We start from the raw sequence: 21,047 nt of genomic DNA on the forward strand, positions 1-21,047 counted from the left end.
CCATTTCGAATTCCCCCATATAGGATGATAAATTTTCCTTTGAAGGCATTGACTTTGGGATTAAGCAACTTGATAATGGGAATGAGAAGGATATTAAAGGCTACCAAGATAAATGTTTTAAGTACAATCTATACTCATCCCATACATACACATGCTCTTTAATTTAGGAATGAAGCAATGGTTCCCTAAGCCATAGACCTCAAGCCTTGTTGTTCATATATTTAGTGGTGGGGATATAATTGTTCCCCCTAATCGTAGGATCATTATGATCAACAATATTTATCCAAATTGTATAGGATTATTTTGGAGACGAATAATATCATTTAGATTGAAATCCATGGTAGAATAGCTAAAGGCCAATATGGGTTTTGGAGAGAAGATTCAACCATGACATGAACCATATTGTTACTTTTAGGATAATTGAATACGAATATTGCTATATAAAAGTGATCAATTTTGTTATTTTCTTGAATTTAGAAACACTTTTGACAGCATTTGTAGAACAAAGTTATGGTGGAGGCCCAAAGAGATAATGGTTCCTCTTGAGTTGACTGTTGCTGTGAGAAGGCTATGAGAGAATCTTATTTCCAACAGTAGGACCACTAAGGGTTGGTCAAAAGAGATTAAATATAATATTGGAGTCAAGAAAATGTGCCCCTTATCGCCTACCATTTTGGCAATATGTATTGATAAGCTAGAAGAGTGCTTGAAATATGTAAGTTGTGTTGGGCCCACGCTCACTAATATGGTCATAACTCTTCTCCTTTATGCTAGTGTTACTTTCTTTTTGTAAAGAGATATTATGATCTTAGAAGGAAACTTAAAATTATAAAAGATTTCTACACCATGATGAAAATGGTTGTAAACATCAACAAAACTAAATTCATGATAATCAAGTCTAAAAAAATCACCTATGATACTTTTATTCATGATAACAACTGCTTGGTGGAAGTTAATTTGTAAAAATATCTGGGAATCGACATCCATCAGAAGCTCAATTGGTGTTATAACGTTGAGAAAAAGGATAAAAGTATGTTGTAAACATTACTATCACATTAAAAAGAATTAAAAGACATCAAATATTTAGATTTGAGATAAAAAGAGTTCCTCTTTCATACTCTTATCACTCTTATTATTTTTGTTGGCATCTATGGGCACATTGTTGGTATTTTTCTATGCATGGATCTAGCTAGTTGATTTTTTCATTAGTTCATGATGATAACTAGCTCATGTTGGCATTGATGTTAAGAACTTGTAGACCAGGTTATGTACAAATGTCTTTGTTGTAGCATGGTTGTAGCTAGTTATATTAACAATTGGATGGTTTTGTTGGTATTGATGTCTATTCTTATGAGGTCATGTAGTTATGTCAACCTCATTAAGAAGAAGATTGATTCAGAAATTGGTGTGTGTCTGTATGCGTTGGGATGATGTTGATCACACTTGATGGAGCACTTATGATTGTTAGAGTATGGCATTAGCTTGGATGATGATGTTGCTACAAATTGATCATGAAGACTACATGTGATGGTGATGATTGATGGAATACTAGTTGACTTTTCAACTACATCCTCATTACGTCTTCATGTTTTTTCTTAGGTGGCTGAATTGTTGGTCTAATGTGTTCATTTAATGTTGGTGCTACAGAGTATTGTAGTTTTTTTCAAATATGTTGCAGTTGATGCTGATGATTGGTGGAGAGTGGAGGACTTCTTGGCACTCTTGCCAACCTTGTTTGTTAGGATTCAAGGTCACTTTAGTAGTGACACTTGGGAGACTCGTTTGATTCACTTATATATGTTTCAAAGGTGATGTGAAAGGTCTGAAGTCTAGTACAGATTCTCGAGAAGAGGATCCAATAGACGGCATAGGTCCTCAAATCAAGGCTTGATGACTTTCCTTTTCCTTAGCTACAGTTGCATGGAGCTAAGCATTTGGGAGTGACTAGAAGGATCCAATCACATGGACACAATGATCTGGGTGTGGTTGTAGGCCCTAATAGAATAGAGACTGTCTGATGCATGTGAATAAGGGATTTAATGGCGTTTTCTCATCATTCCTCTTGGTGTTCTGAAGGAAATTAGCTTGGAAATTCCTAGAGGATTGCAGAAAAAGCGAAGAAGGTTGTAAATGGTTGGAAGATTTCGTCCCGTAATGTGAATGCATTTAGTGCACAAGTTGATGTTGGAATTATGATAGAGGTGTTGTCCTTGATGGAAACTCATAGAGATGAAATTTCATAGTGCAATAGGTTAACAACAAAGGATTCCAGATCAGACTCTAGAGATTGAAGAAAGAGAGGTATACGCTGGTTCACTTTGTCAAAGTAGCGTATACACATAGGAACACAGATCAAAAAGAGTGTATATATTGTCTTTGAGGTTTGTGCGAGTTCCATCATTGCTTAGATTATCTTCCGGATCCATCGGATAAGGATTCTTTTTCATCGACGTTTCGAACCAGCAATGGTGGTTCATCTTTAGGATGTGAAAATATTGAAAGACTCGTCTTATTTTTCCAATTATATATAGAGATGCCTAGCCGACAGATATAATTAATTTAATTATTCTTTTTTACTTTTAGGTTTTATGGTTATATTAATTATATTTGTTTTAATTTTCTAATTATATAATTAATTTAATTTAATTTAATTTTAATTAATTATTTCTATTTTAATTATTTTAATTTAATTTTTAATTATTTCTTATTTTAATTATAATTATAAATTTAAACTTTTCGATATATTTATTAATTATAATTATAAATTTAATTGTTGAATTATATTTATTTCAATTTATTTATTTAGTTTTTTTTTATTTATATATTAATTTTAATTGTTTTGATTGCATTTATTTTGATTATTTTTTTTTAATTATTATTCTAATAAATTTTTAATTTTTAATACCTAATTGTTAATTGTTATAATTATATTTGTTCTAATTTATTTATTAATTATAATTATAAATTTAAATTGCTCTAATATATTTATTAATTATAATTATAAATTTAATTGTTGTAATTATATTTATTTCAGTTTATTTATTTAGTTTTTATTTATTTATTGAGTTATTTTTACCTTGTATTTGTATTAGTTTTAATGATAAGTCGTGATTATTTATTAAGGCTCCCTATAGATTGTCCTATGTTGAGGAGTTTATTCTAGTTAAGATATTTTTGATTGATGTTTAATTCCTCTCATTATTATTATTATTATTATTATTATTATTATTATTGAAATTCTATTTTATTAAGGTCAAAGTGTGTTATTAAATTAAATTGGATTAGATCTATTATGTTTGTTCTAGGTTAATTAGGGGAGGATTCTGGTTAGGGGTAGATTTGGATGATAGGATTGGAACCCAGTTTTTGCTTATGGTCCATCCATCGTCTCTTTTGAGTTTATTAGGGTGTTTGCTAATTTCTACGGCTTCTCTGAATTTCCTTATGAAGTAGTGATCACTCCTGGCTAAGATCTGGGTGTCTTCTATACATATTTGGTGTTTAGTTTTATCAGAATGTTCAGCTAGGGCTAAGGATTTGGATCGATTGTGTTTAATGTCAGCTGAGTGTTCCTGGATTCTTGTGTTAAAGGATCTTCCTGTCTCCCCTACATAGGGTTTTCCACATGAGCAGGGAATTAAGTAGACCCCTTTATGGCATTTAGGGTCCACTTTGTCTTTCACTGGATTAAGGCAATTGCGGATCGTGTTTAAGGGTTTGAAAGTGGTTAGAATTCCATTGTTTTTCAGGATGCAGGAGATTTTGTCTGTAGACCCCTGTATGTAAGGGAGGTTGACATTGCCTTTTATATTGTCAAAGTTTTTATTTTTGTTAGGTCGCATTTTTGCTTTATTTATGGCTTTGATAGCTTGATGTTTATTGTATCCATTTTTCAGGAAAACTTTAATAATGTGTTCTATTTCTGTTTCTAGGTGCTCTTTAGATTCTAAGGGCTTTGGTTTCTAATGTGTTGAGGACTCCTAGTTTGTGGGTGGGGTGAAGATAATCTAAGCAATGATGAAACTCGCACAAACCTCAAAGAAAAGCTACTCACCCAATACGGAAGGGAGATTATGAAAGAAGTTCACAGATTTGAACGAAACAGATGGCTCTTAATGAAAAAGAAGACTGACCTTACATTTCTAAAGAGATGCAGAGATTCATCAATTATTCCTACCTTTGCCAAAATCAATCATTGTCTGAGAAGCCAGCGCAATAATGAAATATTCATCAAAGCTAGCATTGCTTTGATTCGAAGAGAAATCAGAAAAAACGAGGTCTGAACTCAACGCTATATCCCAAAAAACTTATAATCTTCATAAAAATTTAGCTAATTTAATCAAACCTGAGTTATGGGTGCTAATTGACTCGGCTTCTACTTTAAAAACTAGTAGACTGGAGCAACTTACAATCACTAAACAAACTCAAAAATTCTCCAAACTAATGGACAAAAAAACACTCCACAATGTAACAGATTTCGGCTCTCACTCTAAAATCAATACCTCGCAAATTTCCTCATTAAAATCCCTCATCAATCATAATCTTTCTATCGATAACAATAAAAACACTGGAAACTTAGACCTAACAACAAACCCAACGCACAACAATTTACCTTCTACCTTTGTGCAGAATTCACCTGTCAACACACACAACCCAGCCTCATCGCAGCCTCATAAACTGACAACGCAATCAGAAAGCAACCTAGCCCCTTCACAATCCACTCAGCCATCGCATAAAGCCCAGCCTACATTTTGCACACACCATAAAGCCCTACCCAAGTTTAATACACAGTCCCCCACGCTATGCAATATAGCCCCTACGCAATACAATACATAGTCATGCAATACAGCCCCTACGCAATACAATACACAGTCATGCAATACAACCCCTACGCATTACAATACAGCTCCACTCTCCATGCAATACAATACAGCTCCACTCTCCACGCAGTATTACACACCCCCACGGAGTCTTATACAATCTCCACTCACGCAGTCTCCCACGCAACAGTCCCCCAGCCAGCATTGCAATCATCAGCCTACGCAGTCTCCCACCCAACAAGCGCAGTCTTTCCCATGCAGTCATCAGCACGCAGGTCTTCATAACAATCAACAGCACGCAGTTTTATATAATAACCCCTATCCACAGCAAACAACCCAACCAAAGCTGCCAGACTCACCCGTGCCTCCTTTCCAGCCTACGCTGTCCCAACCTGCAACAACACATAAACAGGAACAATACAATAATAGCAAACATATATCACACACTAATAACGATAACAATAATAAACCTAATAAAAAAGACAATTTGGTCATAAATTTATCTAACATACAATTAAATGAACACATCATAAATTTATTAAGAAAAGGATTAAATTTCTCCATCACACCAAGAAAAATCCCTGTTGAAGACATTTTGTTTGAATATGGTATCAAGAACCTTCATGAAAACATAAAAGAACAAATCAGACAAGACTCTTCAATCACCCTTAGAAAAGAAAAACCCCCCAAAAGCAATATCAGCAAACAAGAGTATCTAGCTCTCAAAACCTTGAACTCCAACCCTGATATTGTAGTGTTGAAAGCAGACAAAGGAGGAGACACTGTTATCATGAACAAAAGTGACTACAAAGAAAACGTGCTAGATCATCTAAATAACAGTGGCTGCTACAGAAAACTCAACAAAAACCCATTAAACAATATCTCCAAGAAAATATGCAACCTAATAAAAACTAGTAAGATACAAGATAACAAAAATCTCATAGTGAGCAATCCATACACACCAAGAATTTATGGAGCCCCTAAGATTCACAAGGAGGACATCCCTCTAAGACCGATAGTTAACACAATTAATGGGCCTACATACCATCTAGCAAAACACCTAGCCAAAAAACTAAAACCACTAGTGGGAAACATAGACTCTTTTGTCAAAGACTCAACCCATTTCATTGAAGAAATCAAGAACATCAAAATTGATCAAGATGACATTTTAGTTAGTTTTTATGTCACCTCGCTATATACCAATATCCCCATTGATGATGCCATGGAGGTTATCTAGAAACTAACAGACCCTGACACATCTAAGCTCATAGAAATTTGCCTGAGATCAACCTTTTTCAGCATCATGGAAGATATTTATGAACAAACATGTGGAGTGGCCATGGGGTCACCCCTATCCCCTATCATTTCCAATTTATTTATGGAAGACTTTGAAGACAAAGCCCTTAAAACGGCACCCCTAAAACCTAAATTGTGGAAAAGATATGTGGATGACACATTCATCATATGGCCTCATGGAAGAGAAACCTTGGAAACCTTCAAGCAACACCTAAATAGTTTATCCCCTTCCATAAAATTCACTATGGAATTGGACGTAAAAAAAAGCCTCCCTTTCCTCGATATCCTCATCACTAAGAATGAGGATGGCTCTATATCCCACCAGGTATATAGAAAAAAGACTCACACTGAACAATATTTACATGCCTCCTCACATCATCACCCTATCCACAAACTAGGAGTCCTCAACACATTAGCAACCTGAGCCCTTAGAATCTCTGATAAAGAACACCTAGAAACAGAAATATAACACCTTATTAAACTTTTCCAGAAAAATGGATACAATAAACATCAAGCTATCAAAGCCATAAATAAATCAAAACCGCGACCCAACAAAAATAAAAACTTTGACAATATAAAAGGCAAAGTCAACCTCCCTTACATACAGAGGTCTACAGACAAAATATCCCGCATACTGAAAAACAATGGAATTCTAACCACTTTCAAACCCTTAAACGCGATCCGCAATTGCCTTAACCCAGTGAAATAAAAAGTGGACCCTAAATGCCATAAAGGGGTCTACTTAATTCCCTGCTCATGTGGCAAACCCTATGTAGGTGAGACTGGAAGATCCTTTAACACATGAATCCAGGAACACTCAGCTGACATTAAACACAATCGATCCAAATCCTCAGCCCTAGCTGAACATTCTGATAAAACTGACCAAATACGTATAGAAGACACCCGGAACTTAACCAGGAGCAATCACTACTTCATAAGGAAATTCAGAGAAGCCATAGAAATTAGCAAACACCATAATAACCTCAATAGAGATGATGGATGGACCATAAGAAAAAACTGGGTTCCAATCCTATCATCCAAATCTACCCCTAACCAGAATCCTCCCCTAATTAACCTAGAACAAACATAATAGATCTAATCCAATTTAATTTAATAACACACTTTGACCTTAATAAAATAGAATTTCAAAAAATAAATAAATAAATAATAATCAGAGGAATTAAACATCAATCAAAAATATCTTAACTAGAATAAACTCCTCAACATAGGACAATCTATAGGGAGCCTTAATAAATAATCATGACTTATCATTAAAACTAATACAAATACAAGGTAAAAATAACTCAATAAATAAATAAAAACTAAATAAATAAATAAATTGAAATAAATATAATTACAACAATTAAATTTATAATTATAATTAATAAATATATTAGAACAATTTAAATTTATAATTATAATTAATAAATAAATTAGAACAAATATAATTATAACAATTAACAATTAAAAATTAAAAATTAATAATTAATTAGAATAATAATTAAAAACAAATAGATAATCAAAATAAATACAATCAAAACAATTAAAATTAATAAATAAATTAATAAAAACTAAATAAATTAATAAATAAATAAATTGAAATAAATATAATTACAACAATTAAATTTATAATTATAATTTATAAATATATGAGAACAGTTTCAATTTATAATTATAATTAATAAATAAATTAGAACACATATAATTATAACAATTAACAATTAAAAATTAAAAATTAATAATTAATTAAAATAATAATTAAAATAAAAAATAATTAAAATTTATACAGTTAAAACAAAATTATAGAATCAATATAATTGCAACATTTAAAATTAATAATTATAATAACTATAATAATCAAAATAAATAAATAATTAAAATTAAAATTAATTAAAATAAATAATAATTAAAATTAAGATTAATAAATTAAAAGAATTAAATTAAAATAAGAAATAATTATAATTAAAATAAGTAATAATTAAAAATTAAATTAAAATAATTAAAATAGAAATAATTAATTAAAATTAAATTAAATTAAATTAATTATATAATTAGAAAATTAAGACAAATATAATTAATATAACCATAAAACCTAAAAGTAAAAAAGAATAATTAAATTAATTATATCTGTCGGCTAGGCATCTCTATATATAATTGGAAATGTCGATGAAAAAGAATCCTTATGCCATGGATCTGAAAGATAATCTAAGCACAATGTATATGTATAAATGCACTCTCGCAGAAGGGAAAGCACGTATGGGATGGAAAATCAAGATTTTGGTCCAAGGTATTTGGTGTGTGGTCTTGACCCTAGGTATTTGGTCCAAGGTATTGACGAAGGGCCTAAAGCTATATAAAGAGGAGCAGATCATAAGGTGAAGTGTGCAAGCAATAAGATTCTAAGGAATACATGTATATGAAGTATATTTTATGAAGCAGGGTTATGTTTCGGACTAGATCTGAAATATTCATGTGCACCTTGAGTTCAATATTGGAATAGTATCATGAGACCTGAAATGACTTATTCTTGAATGATCTGATATTAGTTGAGACTAGATCTGATGTTTTGCGCTTGTTTTATTCATTATCTATCATGATCTAGGTTTGCCTGAAGTCTAGAATTGCTGCAAAGTTCTGACTCAACATTTGTAGATCTATACACAGGTTTGTCTCAACCAAACAACATATAGAGTTATGTTCTGTCATGTAGCGTACATAAAAGAAAAGCTTCTTTTTTTGATCTAAATGTAAAACTGAATGCATAAGGAGGCTAGCATTTGATTGACTAATTGTATAAGTGAGAAGAGGTAATCTCTGTCCCTGCCTGTGTAAAGCTTTGTAAGTTGATAGTAGATATTTATTATATTGCTGGTTGGTACAGACTTGATTCAAAATTTTATTTTTGGAGTAGTTTTGAAGGTATATGTAGGTTTGATTAATGGAAGTAGTGTATACACGCAGTTTGGGTTCAACCAAGTAACGTATACACTGTAATGCATGATTTTTGAGGTTACATTAGATTTTGAATGATGATGTAGGGTTCTGGGTTTAGCACAGTGTTCTTGTGTTAGTGATCTAATTGTTCAAATTAACTGAATGTTGGTTGATGCAGTTTAAGTTTAAAAAGTTTTTTATGGGTCCAGTATGAAAATTGGATGAAACGTGGCCTTCAGATTTTGGTGTTGTGATCCAGGACTATCCAATCTGAAAGTTCTTGAAAGATGGTCCCTGGAAGAAGAAATAAGGTCATAGCCTTTTATAGGTCGGTGCCTACATACTAGTAAACATATTGGTTAGTACAAGAGCGAGGGGGTTGCAGCTCCCTTCTAGTAGAAGTTTGAAAATAGGAGAAGGTTGTAGCTTTCTGTAGGTGGGTGGCTATGTACTGGTATGAGTCACCACTAGTATAAGATTGTAAATAGATTTTATTATTATTAAAAGAAGATAGAGATCACAGCAGAAGGTGGTTTTCACCCACATTAGGTTTCCACCTTAGATCTTGGTGTTCATGTGTGTTGCTTATGTGTGATGTTTTATTATGTTTTCACTATACTGTCTAATAAGTTGTTGATGTACTAGTTTAAGATCAGCACATGATAAATTGTCTAAATCACGAGTTCCATGGATATACGTTGGTTTCTTTAATCATAGTTGCATGTACAGCCTAGTTCAGTTCAATGAAATAGCGTATATAAATCTGTTTAGGAAATAAAATTATTGATCTCATAATACTAATTCACCCACCTCTCAATATTATTTCTAGCAATTGGTATCAGATTAGGTCGTTCTGAAGAAGCTTGATCTCTTGAAGGGAGATCCATCAAGATGAATAATAACGAAAGAATGGGACCCATCAGACTGCCAATCTTCGATGGGAGAAACTTTGTTTATTGGAAAATAAGAACCTAAGCCTATCTACAATGCCTTGGAACAGATGTCTGGGAAATTGTGGAAGGAGGATGTACATTCCCAACAACAATTCTGACATGTTGGTTGATAAAAGGTTCCTTTAAGAACTCCTAATTATCCCACATTTGGATTTCAGAGATCTGTGGTTTGTGTTATTTGAATTTCTGATCGGAGAACCCACAGTAATGGAGTTTTTACACCAACGTTTCGAATCCCAAATGGGATCCATCATCAGGGAAAAGAGAAAGATGAAGAGAAAGAGGATAAAAAGAAGAGCCAGATGGAGGGAATATATACTTATGAGGGCAGAATGATAGAGGTAAAGCACAGGTCGGCTGGAAAAATAATGAAACCTAATTTTAATTTTAATTTTTAATTTTAATTTTATTTATTGATTTTAATTTTAATAAATTAATTTTAATTTTAATAAATTAATTTTATTTATTTAGTAACTTTAAAACAAAAACATTAAACTAAACATTTTAAAATAATTTTAAAATCAAATAATTATCTAGATACTAAAATAGATAATGATAAAAATATCAAAAAATATTTTTTAAAAACCTGAAACCCTAATGGTAATAATATCTAGAAACTAGAATATAAATTTTAATATTTAAATATTTAAATCAAAACCTAAAAACATTAATATTTATATAACTTAAAGACATAACTAAGAATTTATCTAAATATTTATCTAACCTAAGGTCTAAATAAATTCATATATATATATATTAGAATTACAAACAATCAAGCCTACAACTTCAAATGCATATATTAAATTTAATCAAAATCAACCCTAAAGCTTATATCAATCACAAAAAACTAAAATAAATATTTTAATATCATAACATTAATAAGACATAATCTTTATATAAACTTATTATCTAAAACTAATGTAAATATATTAATAATATATTAATATTAATAAATATGATACTATAAGATAATGACACTATATGACAAAATAATGCTAATATATAAGACCTATAACTTAATAATAATAATAATATATATTGCTATATAACTCTAATATTAATCTAAATATGAATAAATAACCTAATGACTATATAACCTAAAAACTTTTTAACCTAGATCACTATATGACTTAAAACTTTTTTATTTTTATAACATAAAGTCTTAAATAGCTTAAAATATGAAATATTAATAAAAACCTAACCACTATCTAAATAAATTCAAATTAATAATAATTAATAATAATTAATAAAACCTAAATTTTATATTAATTCAACATTAAAGACTAGACTATAATAAGAACATGCATTAATGCCTAAATAATATTAAAAACAAACCATGAGATTGTATTAATAATTAGGGTTCTAATATAATATAATATAAATAACCTGAAGATAATATTACTATGAACATCAAAACACTGCCATTGTCTCTAATTACTATGGAAACTTAAATTCATATCTATCTTGATAACTATCTTACGTGTTAGACAACTTACCTGCTTAGACAACTTACATGTTAGACAACTTACCTGGGGCCGGGCTGACGTTTCTTGATTTCACTAATCAGGGGAAGCCAGCTTCCGCTAATCTCCAAACCGCCGTCTCTGTTCAAATTACAAGGATGCTTCAAGATTTCAAGGGCTTCTCTGATTTTCCGTTTCTGATGCTGCTCCTCTCTTGCGATGATTGAGGCGTTTTCTAAGCAGATGTGGTGTTTAGTCTTCAACGAGTGTTCTGCCAAGGCTAAGGTACGAGATCTTCCTTTCCTGATGTCAGCGCCATGTTCTTTCAGTCTTGTCTGGAGGGAGCGACCAACAAGTCCTATTATTTGAAGAGTGTACACAATATGTGGCTCCTATTTAATTCAGAGGTTAATGTTTCCTAAATTGCAACATAGATCTTTAAATACAAGAGTAAACGGATGCATCTAATAAAATGCAATTGCAATCATTAAAGGGGATATAACATCTAAACCTCAAGACTCAATATTCTATCGAAATCATAATCAATCCTTACTCAAACAACTCAACTAGAAATGGCATCAGTTGAGAGTATAGTAGCAATAACTCGTATCTCGTATCAGTTGAGAGTATAGTAGCAATAACTCGTATCTAAATCAAACTCACTCTTCAATAAATAATGTAAACCATAATGATATAAATCTGAGAGTCCGAAATGAAAATGAACTGAATCAATGACAATATTGTAAGTTACACAAAGCAAAGATATTCTCTGAACACTGGAAAACAATAAATAGCGAAGGAGATAAAGTCACAGAAAGCAAGAATACTATCAAACCATCACACTTGAAAGAATTGGAAATGTATGACACAAAGAAACCAATTGAATCCACCAGAGGCTGGGCCCTTATCTGGCAGCGAACACTACTAAGTTACTTCAATTAACCGGAGGGAACAACAACTTCACTTATGTATTGATCATCAAATGAATATAGCATTACAATATAATCATGTTCTCTCAATAGCAAGAGTCTATAATTAAAATTACAAATTCAATAATAACAAAGATTCCTCCCTTTCTCCTTACAATTGTCTCCTTTTATAATCAGAAAGGGTGAAAGATAAATGGTAAATGAGATTCCTCAGGATCTCTCGATCCTAAGGGATTCGAAATAGATTTCTAACTTTAGACATCGTTTCCTTTCTCCCGTTGATCCTTCTGATTTTCCTTTGGTCTTGTCCGTAACTACCGCATTCTTCTGTTTGCTTGTTGGTTTTTGTTGTTCCTCCGATAGGGAACAACAATTGTCCTTTTGTTGTTTTCCAATATAAAGAATGGTAATAATTAGCTAAATCATAACTGCAGATAATTCCTTCATTTCTTACCATAATTTCTCAATATATTACTGCATTAGGATATAGGATAGATAAGAATAAAGGAAAAGGATGATGAGATTAATAGTAAACACATACTCTTTCCATGACTCAACGTACTCCTCTACTTACCCTTTTTCATAGCCTCATGAAAAGAAAGTAATTTATATGCAGAGCACTAAAAGAATAAGCTAGAGAAGGAATTTCATAAAGTGGTCTAAAACCATGGTTCTTGGCTAAGAGCTGAAAGATGGGCCCTGTCTTTCCTTCAGGCAATTCGTATATAACCTGATAACCTTCAGTGGGATATGAAATGATAGGGCTATGGAAGCGACATCCTAGCCAATAGGGACCTTCTCTCAAAATGAGATTTCTATCTGTAACAAAACAGTCTGTAGCTAGCTTAAAATTTTTATAATTAAAAGGCTTTCTATTCTGTACATTACTAGTGGAGACTATCCACCTGAGATTGGCTACAACCAAGGAGCTTTCATTAATGGAGAGGAGGTATTATACTACCTTCTGTACAATCTCTTTCTAAACAGGCCCCAAAATTTTGATCACTCCTTCCCTTGTCATTAGACTCTTGTGATTGGCCAGCATTTGTAAAGGGTGATTGGGCTCACTTCTAACCCAAAGATGCAGCCCGTGCTCTTGTCTTTGGAATGCGTTATGAGACTTGAACCACTTTAGTTGATTGACAACAAATGAGATAAAGGCTTGGAATTGAACATCCCCCACAAAAGGGTTGGGATTCTTTTCCTCCTCTTCCACTAATACAAAATTGTGTAAGTAGAATTCACAAAGCAACCATTGAACTTTTATCCCATGTTGTTTGCAACAATTTATAAAATCCTCAACTGTTTTTATTTCGATGGGTTTTCTAGCTCTCATGGCTTTAACTTTTAATAACCATTATCATTCTAATAAAAATAAGACATAATTATTGCAAGTGATCTACATGCCAAAACATCAGTGTATAATGAGCAGATAGTCTAGTTTTGACTCATGACCTTATCTAATGTGAGCTTAGTTTTCTAAATTTTCTCTTCTTCTTTCCGATATTTGTCAAAGGTCTCACTTTTTGATGTATTCATGTCCCAAAACTACCTCTGTAACTCTTGCTATTTTTGTTGGGAGACAGTTTCTTGTTCAAGCCATTCAACGGCAAGTCGAGCCTATGCTAAATCTTCCTGAAAATCTACCTGAAGATTCAATATACTAGGGTCATTTCTTGTCATGATATTTTTGGCTTGAATGGTTGTTTGAGTACTTCTTCTATGATAATGAATACCTACTGTCTATTTTTTTTTATGATGGGAGGTCCAAACCTCTATTTGGGTGGCCATGCTATACAATGGTACCATATCCATCTGAATAACTATGTTATAAGAGGGTACACCCTCTGTCTAGGTAGCTACTTCTGTAAGAATTGCATGTTGTTCCTTAATAGGTTGAGCTAGTATGCGCTCCATTTGAGTCCTTATAGCTCTTCTTTCGTATAATTCAGTTTGAACTACCACATTTACTATCTCCAGGGTTTTGTCTGGAACTTTCCCCGGTGATATTTCTTTTATGTTTCTCTTGAGCCTTTTTACTATTTTCCGAAGCCCCTGTTGTTCCTTCCTAAGATTTTTAATTTTTTCTTTGTACTTTTTTGCGGGAGAAACTATTCTGTTAATATTATTTGCTCCTAAAGAACCCAAATACTCATCCTAACTCTGTTCTACAAGAACCGTGTCCCCAGATTGGTAGTTGTCTTCCTGGTTTATTTCTACTCCTTTTTTGGCCTATATTTTCTTTGTTTAGGCCTAACTGGCTGGGTTCTCCTGGAGGCATGTCACTAGGTTGGTTCACCTCTAATTGAATGGCCTATGTGCCTGTTTCTACTCCGTAGCTTACATTTTTTTATATAATTCTATCATGGCCAGAGTTCTCTAGAGATTGGGTTGCTCCCAAATTCAAATTGAGCAGGCTTTCATGGTGTATGAAATCATTCATATTGGCCAAGGTCTTGGCCAATTCAATATCATGCAATAAATTACCTTGGGCACTCATGCTTGGTGTTGAGGAAAGTCCAAGTTCATTTCTTGGTTCATTTTTAGAACACCCTGTTTCTTCCCCATGGTTTGATTCAAGGTTATCCTGGCCTTATATTTGCATGTATTGCTCACTTCCTAGACTCAATAGTTCCATGGGTTGGCGAATACTGCCCTGGGGATTTTCGACTGCTCCTAAGTTTGTCCTCAGCCTAGCAGAATGTCTACGCTTTTGGGGAATGTTCTCTACAAGGGTAGTCCTCTTCCTTTTCAAAATATGGTTAGGTGTAGGAAAAGAAAAACCTCCTTCAAGAGCAAATATTTGTTCATCCCAACTCATTGGTGCTGGGCGAGGTTGTAGCTAACTATTAGCCTAATGAAACAGTGGTGGCTTACTATGGTCTCTATATGTTGGGACCGTCTTAACCTCTCGGTGGTGTCATGGAGTAAAAAGTTCAATAATGTAGGTAAATTTACAGAGCATTTTTGTTTCAGAAAAACTAAGAGTTTAAGTTGAATTTACCACATCTTTCTGCCTGTCGCATGTGATGTAATTCTGAATGCTCCTTTCTAACTCTCCCCATGGTTCTCCAAGCGAGGATGGTTGAATGGCTTTCCCTTTCTTAATCAACTCTTGTCCTTCATCCTTAAAGGCTTCGATGGTGCCATGCAACCTCAATCGTTTATTAGCCCATAAGACTCTTTCGGATGGCAATCCTGGTACTTATGCTATCATAGCATCGATACTGTGATTTGTCTACCCCTTACCATAGATTGTCCATTTTGTAAATTTCATAGGAATTCAATGGAAATTTCTTCATTGGGTGGCTGAAATTGGGTGAAGTATGTTTTCCACCCAACTCGGGTTAAAATTTCTCTGGATGCATTAGAAACAACCAGTATTATCAACTCCCTACGCATTTTTCTTCCTCCCATAATGCTTAAATTCTACATAAAGTTATTGTAGTAGAGATAGCACAGCAATAGATAGAGCCGAGTGATGGAACAACATGTCATTATAATGGTTATATTAGATGATACTTTACAAGCATAAATATCGTTATCCAGGATTTGTTATTATACCACATCCTCTGTGATCTTGGAATGTTGTATTGCCTTGCAAAATCAAATAAAGAGCTGACAAGCATGCATAAGTACACTGGAGGTTGCTTTTCACCCCCCTTTGAAATAATTGGTCGCCTTCGACCGAATGAGTGAAGGAATAATGTGCTGGTGGCAAAGTACAAGGATGATGAAAGTGGCAAGGTACACATATTAATGAAAGGATCCCAAAAGATATTGGAGTGATGAAATCAATGCACATAACGAAAATTATCAATAAGTGAGGACATGTCGTGAGGTGATTCGAAAAGGAAAAAGGACAACTAACATAGGAAATATACTTTACTGTCATCATTCCACTTAAAGCTTTTATGATTGATTTTTCAAAGATATCCATGCATAAAGTTTCAAAAAAAATTAGGAACATAATCTCTCAGTAGCAAAGATAAAAGATAAGAAAAGGGAATTATAATAACTATTGATGTTGAAAATATGACTTCAATACCATCAACATCTTCTGTTGCCTACAGTGTCTATAGCCTCGATAGAATTGTTTTCTCACCCTTTGGAACCATGATCCTCTATGTATAATTGGGGAAGTGCATTATGATATCACAGTAGAGACCAATGTGTTGGCATGGTAACCAGATGGACAGATCGCCATTCATTGGGAAGAAGTAGAAAGTGGACAGGTCGGCTAGTAATGAGACCTCATGTTCCAAGGACTTTATTTCTTAATGCATCCATTGGATAATATCCCCATTGTGGTGGCCATAGTGGGAATGTCACTTCACTGCTTCCTTATGATCATGGTAGGCTAGCTCATGATGAGATGAGACCCCTATCCTCCATCTGTAAAGATCATAGAATTGTTAGCAAACATATGTATATGTTTCTATTTTTTTCTTTTTGAACAAAACTTCCTATTTATATATAGAGGGTGTCTCAACACTCCTTACGAGTAGGGATGATGGAAGAAGTCTGAACATATCAATAGAAAAAGTATACCCTTAACCTTATTTGACGATAATGAATAAAGAGAATTATAGGGGTTAGGGGAGAACCAACATGGTACAAGTAATCAATCAATTCGATTTATAGTGGAAATGAGGATAGTGAAGTGATATAGGTGGTTGTGTCCTTTATTTTTCGATCAATACAAAGCAATCTTGTTAAAGATGATAATATTCAATATATTTGCTTGTTCCAGTAATTTTCAATTTTATATCCTTATATATTTGTACACTTGTTCCTTATAGAGGATCATAAAGAGTGAGAAAAGGAAAGAAAGGGTGTTCTCAAACAAATATTCACAAAGTGTTATTTCCTAAAGGAAACTGCAAAAGAAAACCTCACACAAGAAATGTTGTTCCTTATAGGGAACAACAAGGAAAGACACGCAAAAGGTTGTTGTTCCTTAGAGGGAACAACAAGGGAAATACACGCCAAAAAATTGTTGGTCCCTATCGGGAACAACGAAGAAAATGCAAAAAAAAAAAAAAAATTCCTTATGGGAAATAGAAAAACAAAATGCACACCGAAACTGTTGTTCCTTAGAGCGAAAAATGCATGTTCCTTAGAGGGAATGACAACTGTCCCTTAGAGCAAACAACAATTGTTCCTTAGAGTGAACAACAACTATTCCTTCTAATTAATAGCAAGAGAAAAAGAATTTGCACACGGAAATTGTTGTTCCTTAGAGGGAACAGTGGTTGTTCCTTATAGGGATCAATAGTTGTTTGTTAGTGGGAACAACAAGGAAAAAATTCCACACCGAAATTGTTGTTCCTTAGAGAGAACAACAAATATTCCTTCGAGGGAACAATAGCTGTTCCTTGTTGGGAAAAGCAAAAAAAGAAAAAATCGCACACAAAATTGTTGTTCTTTAGAGGGTACAATTATTGTTCCTTAGAGGGGATACCAGTTGTTAGTTAGAGGGAACAACAACTGTTCCTTAGAGAGAACAATAAAGAAAAAAAATTGCACGTGAAATTGTTGTTCCGTAGAGGGAACAATGGCTATTCCTTAGAGGGGACAACAACTATTCCTTAGAGGGAACATCAAAGAGAGAAAAAATAAAATTGCACGTGAAATTACTATTCCTTAGAGGGAACAACAAAGAGAAAAGATCCACTCGAATATTGTTGTTCATTAGAGGCAACAACAGTTGTTCCTTAGAGGGAACAACAAAGGAAAATTAGAAGAAAAAACAACTTATATACAATCTATTATACATGAAAATTCAATCAAACATAAAGGGAAATTTTTGTACAAATTTAAAAAATAAATAACTTCTTCACTGGACCGATGTTGTGGACGAGTTTCCCTCCTCAGCAATAATTTGTATAGTGGTCTTCCCATAGTTGTTCACAAAAGGACTCCCTGGTAAGCGGTTTGTGATAGAGGCGTACTTGATTTCCATTCACTTTAAAAGAGTAGCCAGACCCATCAATGGTGGCTAATGTGAGGGTTCCATTTTCATGCAGCTCTTGTATCTCATAGGGGCCTAACCATATGGTGTCAAGCTTTCCCAGGAAATCCTAGAACCTAGAATCATACAGAAATTCCCAATCACCTTTGTGGAATATCTTCTTCTTGATGAGGGCATCATGCCGTTTCACTCTTTGATGTTTGATCAGTGCAATATGTTGAAGAGCTGATAGGTAGATTTCATCCAATTCATTGCTTTGATGTAGCCTATTAATCTATGCTTCATTTAAGTACAAGCCTACTTCCTGAGCTATCGTCAATGTCTCAATTTCAAATTCGATTGGGAAGATAGGTTCTTTTCCAAACACTAGATAATATGGGGAATATCTCGTGGTATTTCTCCATGTCGTGCGGTATGCCCATAGGGCTTCTGGATATCGGGTAGCCTAGTCACGTCTATATGATGAAACTGTCTTTGTGATTATTTCCTTGATTACTTTATTGATAATTTCTACCTAGCCATTTTCCCACGAGTGGTATGGAGTTGTGATTCTGTGCATGATATGATGATTTTTTAATGTCGCAGCAATCTTATGGCCTATAAATTGTGGCCCTCCATCCGTTATTATTTCTCTAGGAAAGCCATATTGCACAAACAGTTGGAAAAGAAAGTGGATTACTGAGTCAACCATTGCCCTTGGTAATACTTCTGCCTCCACCCATTTAGTCATATAGTCTGTTGCGACTAGTATATATATCTTTTGATTAGATGATCGGTTTATTGGACCAATGAAATCTAACACCCATCATTCAAAAGGTTGAGTGACTAACTGTGGATGCAGGCGCATCTCATCAGACTGCCCAGGGCATCCCATTCTTTGACAACTATCGCATGCCTGGACAAACTTCTTTGCATCCTTAAAAATAGTGGGCCAATAATAGCCCATTTGTAATACTTTGTGACTGGTCCTGCAGTCTGCAAAATGTCCATTGCAAGGCCCATCATGGAAAGCTTTCAGGATATCGAAGATTTCGTCTTCCGTGACACATCTTCGAATATGCATATCAGCTCCTGTATGAAATAAATATCCTCCGATCCATGAGAACCGACTACTACACTACACTATTTGTTTTCTTTCACTCGTCATTAGGTGCTTGGGTAATTTCCCCCCTGCTAGGTAGTTGTGACATTCGCTTACCATGGTGTTTTCATGGTTATAACAAATAAGTGCTCATCTGGGAATTGGTCTTCTACTGCTACCGAGTCCTCTATCTTTCGCATACGTGAAAGCGAGTCTGCTACTGGATTTTCCTTTCCTCGTCGATCTTTGATTGTTATGTCGAATTCCTACAAAACGATCAACCATCTTGTCACTCTTCCATTTGTAACAGGTCTATTAGCTAGATATTTAATAGCAGACTGATCAATAAACAAAACCAAACGGTATCCTATTATATAATGTATGAATTTAGTAATAGCATAGATTACAACCAGAAATTCCCTTTCGATCATAGTGTAATTCAACTCAGTCAAAGATAGATCTTTTCTAATATAGTATATCACATAATGTTTCTTATCTTCCTCCTGGCTGAGAATTGTTCAAATGGTCGTATCTGAAGCATCAGATGAAATCTTGAATGGAAAATCCCAGTTTCGGCCCCATAATACTCGGGTTGTTGATACAAGCTATTTTAAATCTTCAAAAGTGGTGTCACATTTTTTAGTCCACGTGAAATTGATATTTCCTGTTAATGGATATAATGGTGCAGCAATTTGAGAGAAATTCTTTATAAATCCCCTATAATGTCTAGAAAATCCCAAGAAAATGTGTACGTCTATTTTTGTGGAGGGGGTAGGTATTAAAAGAATTATCTAAATTTTTGCTGGATCTACCTGAATTCTAGCTGCTAAGATGTAGTGTCCCAAGATGAGGCCCTCACTCACCATCATGTGGAATTTTTCATGGCTGAAATAGAGCCTGGTAGCAATGCATCTTTGCAGAACTTTCTCTAGCATTTGCAATGCTAACTCAAAGTCATGTACGTAAGGTTTAAAGTCATCCATGTACACCTTGAGCCCTTCATTTATCATGTATGAAAAAATGTTGAGTATAGCCCTTTGGAATGTGGTAGGTGTGTTGCACAATCCGGAAGGTAAGACCCTGTAAGAAAATATCCCCCAAGGGCAAGTAAAGTTAGTCTTATCCTAGTATTCAGGGGCAATTTGAATTTGATTGTAGCCACTAAAGTTATCTAGGAAAGAAAAGAATTTGTTTCCTGCCAATGTGTCCAAGACCTGGTTAATGAAGAGAAGGGGAAAATGTTCTTTTTGGGTTGCTTTATTAAGCTCTATATAGTCAACACATATATGCCACTTTCCATTATTTTTAGGTAGTAGGACTAATGGAGAAACCCATTTGCTATCACATCTAACAATTTTGTAGTTCGTCTTTAACAATAACTTTAAGGTGAGGGTTTAACCTCCATTGAGGTTGTTGAATGGGCCTCGCATCTTTCTCTGTATAGATGTGGTGCATGCATACATGGGGATCAATCCCTTTCATGTCTGGGAAATCCCATGCGAATTCCTCTTTATATCTTCTCAAAAGTTGAACAAGCCTCTACTCTTGGTCATCAATCAGGTTTTTGTTGATATTTAAGGCTTTCCCTTACTCAATT

The 21,047-nt window shown here is 33.8% G+C and overlaps 1 protein-coding gene across 1 annotated transcript in view; it reads left to right on the forward strand.

The window, feature by feature from the left end:
* LOC149210025 (uncharacterized) overlaps positions 1-19,448 on the forward strand; it is a 60,863-nt gene extending 41,415 nt beyond the window's left edge. The window contains exon 3 of the mRNA XM_089398842.1: positions 19,344-19,448. Coding sequence (XP_089254968.1) covers positions 19,344-19,448 — 105 coding nt within the window. The remainder of the gene's footprint in view (positions 1-19,343) is intronic.
* The last annotated feature ends 1,599 nt before the right edge of the window (positions 19,449-21,047 follow it).

The sequence above is a fragment of the Pinus tabuliformis genome, chromosome 1_2 (genome assembly GCF_031772625.1).
Source record: "Pinus tabuliformis cultivar Carrire ecotype Pingquan chromosome 1_2, CPIR1, whole genome shotgun sequence".
Lineage (NCBI taxonomy): Eukaryota > Viridiplantae > Streptophyta > Pinopsida > Pinales > Pinaceae > Pinus > Pinus tabuliformis.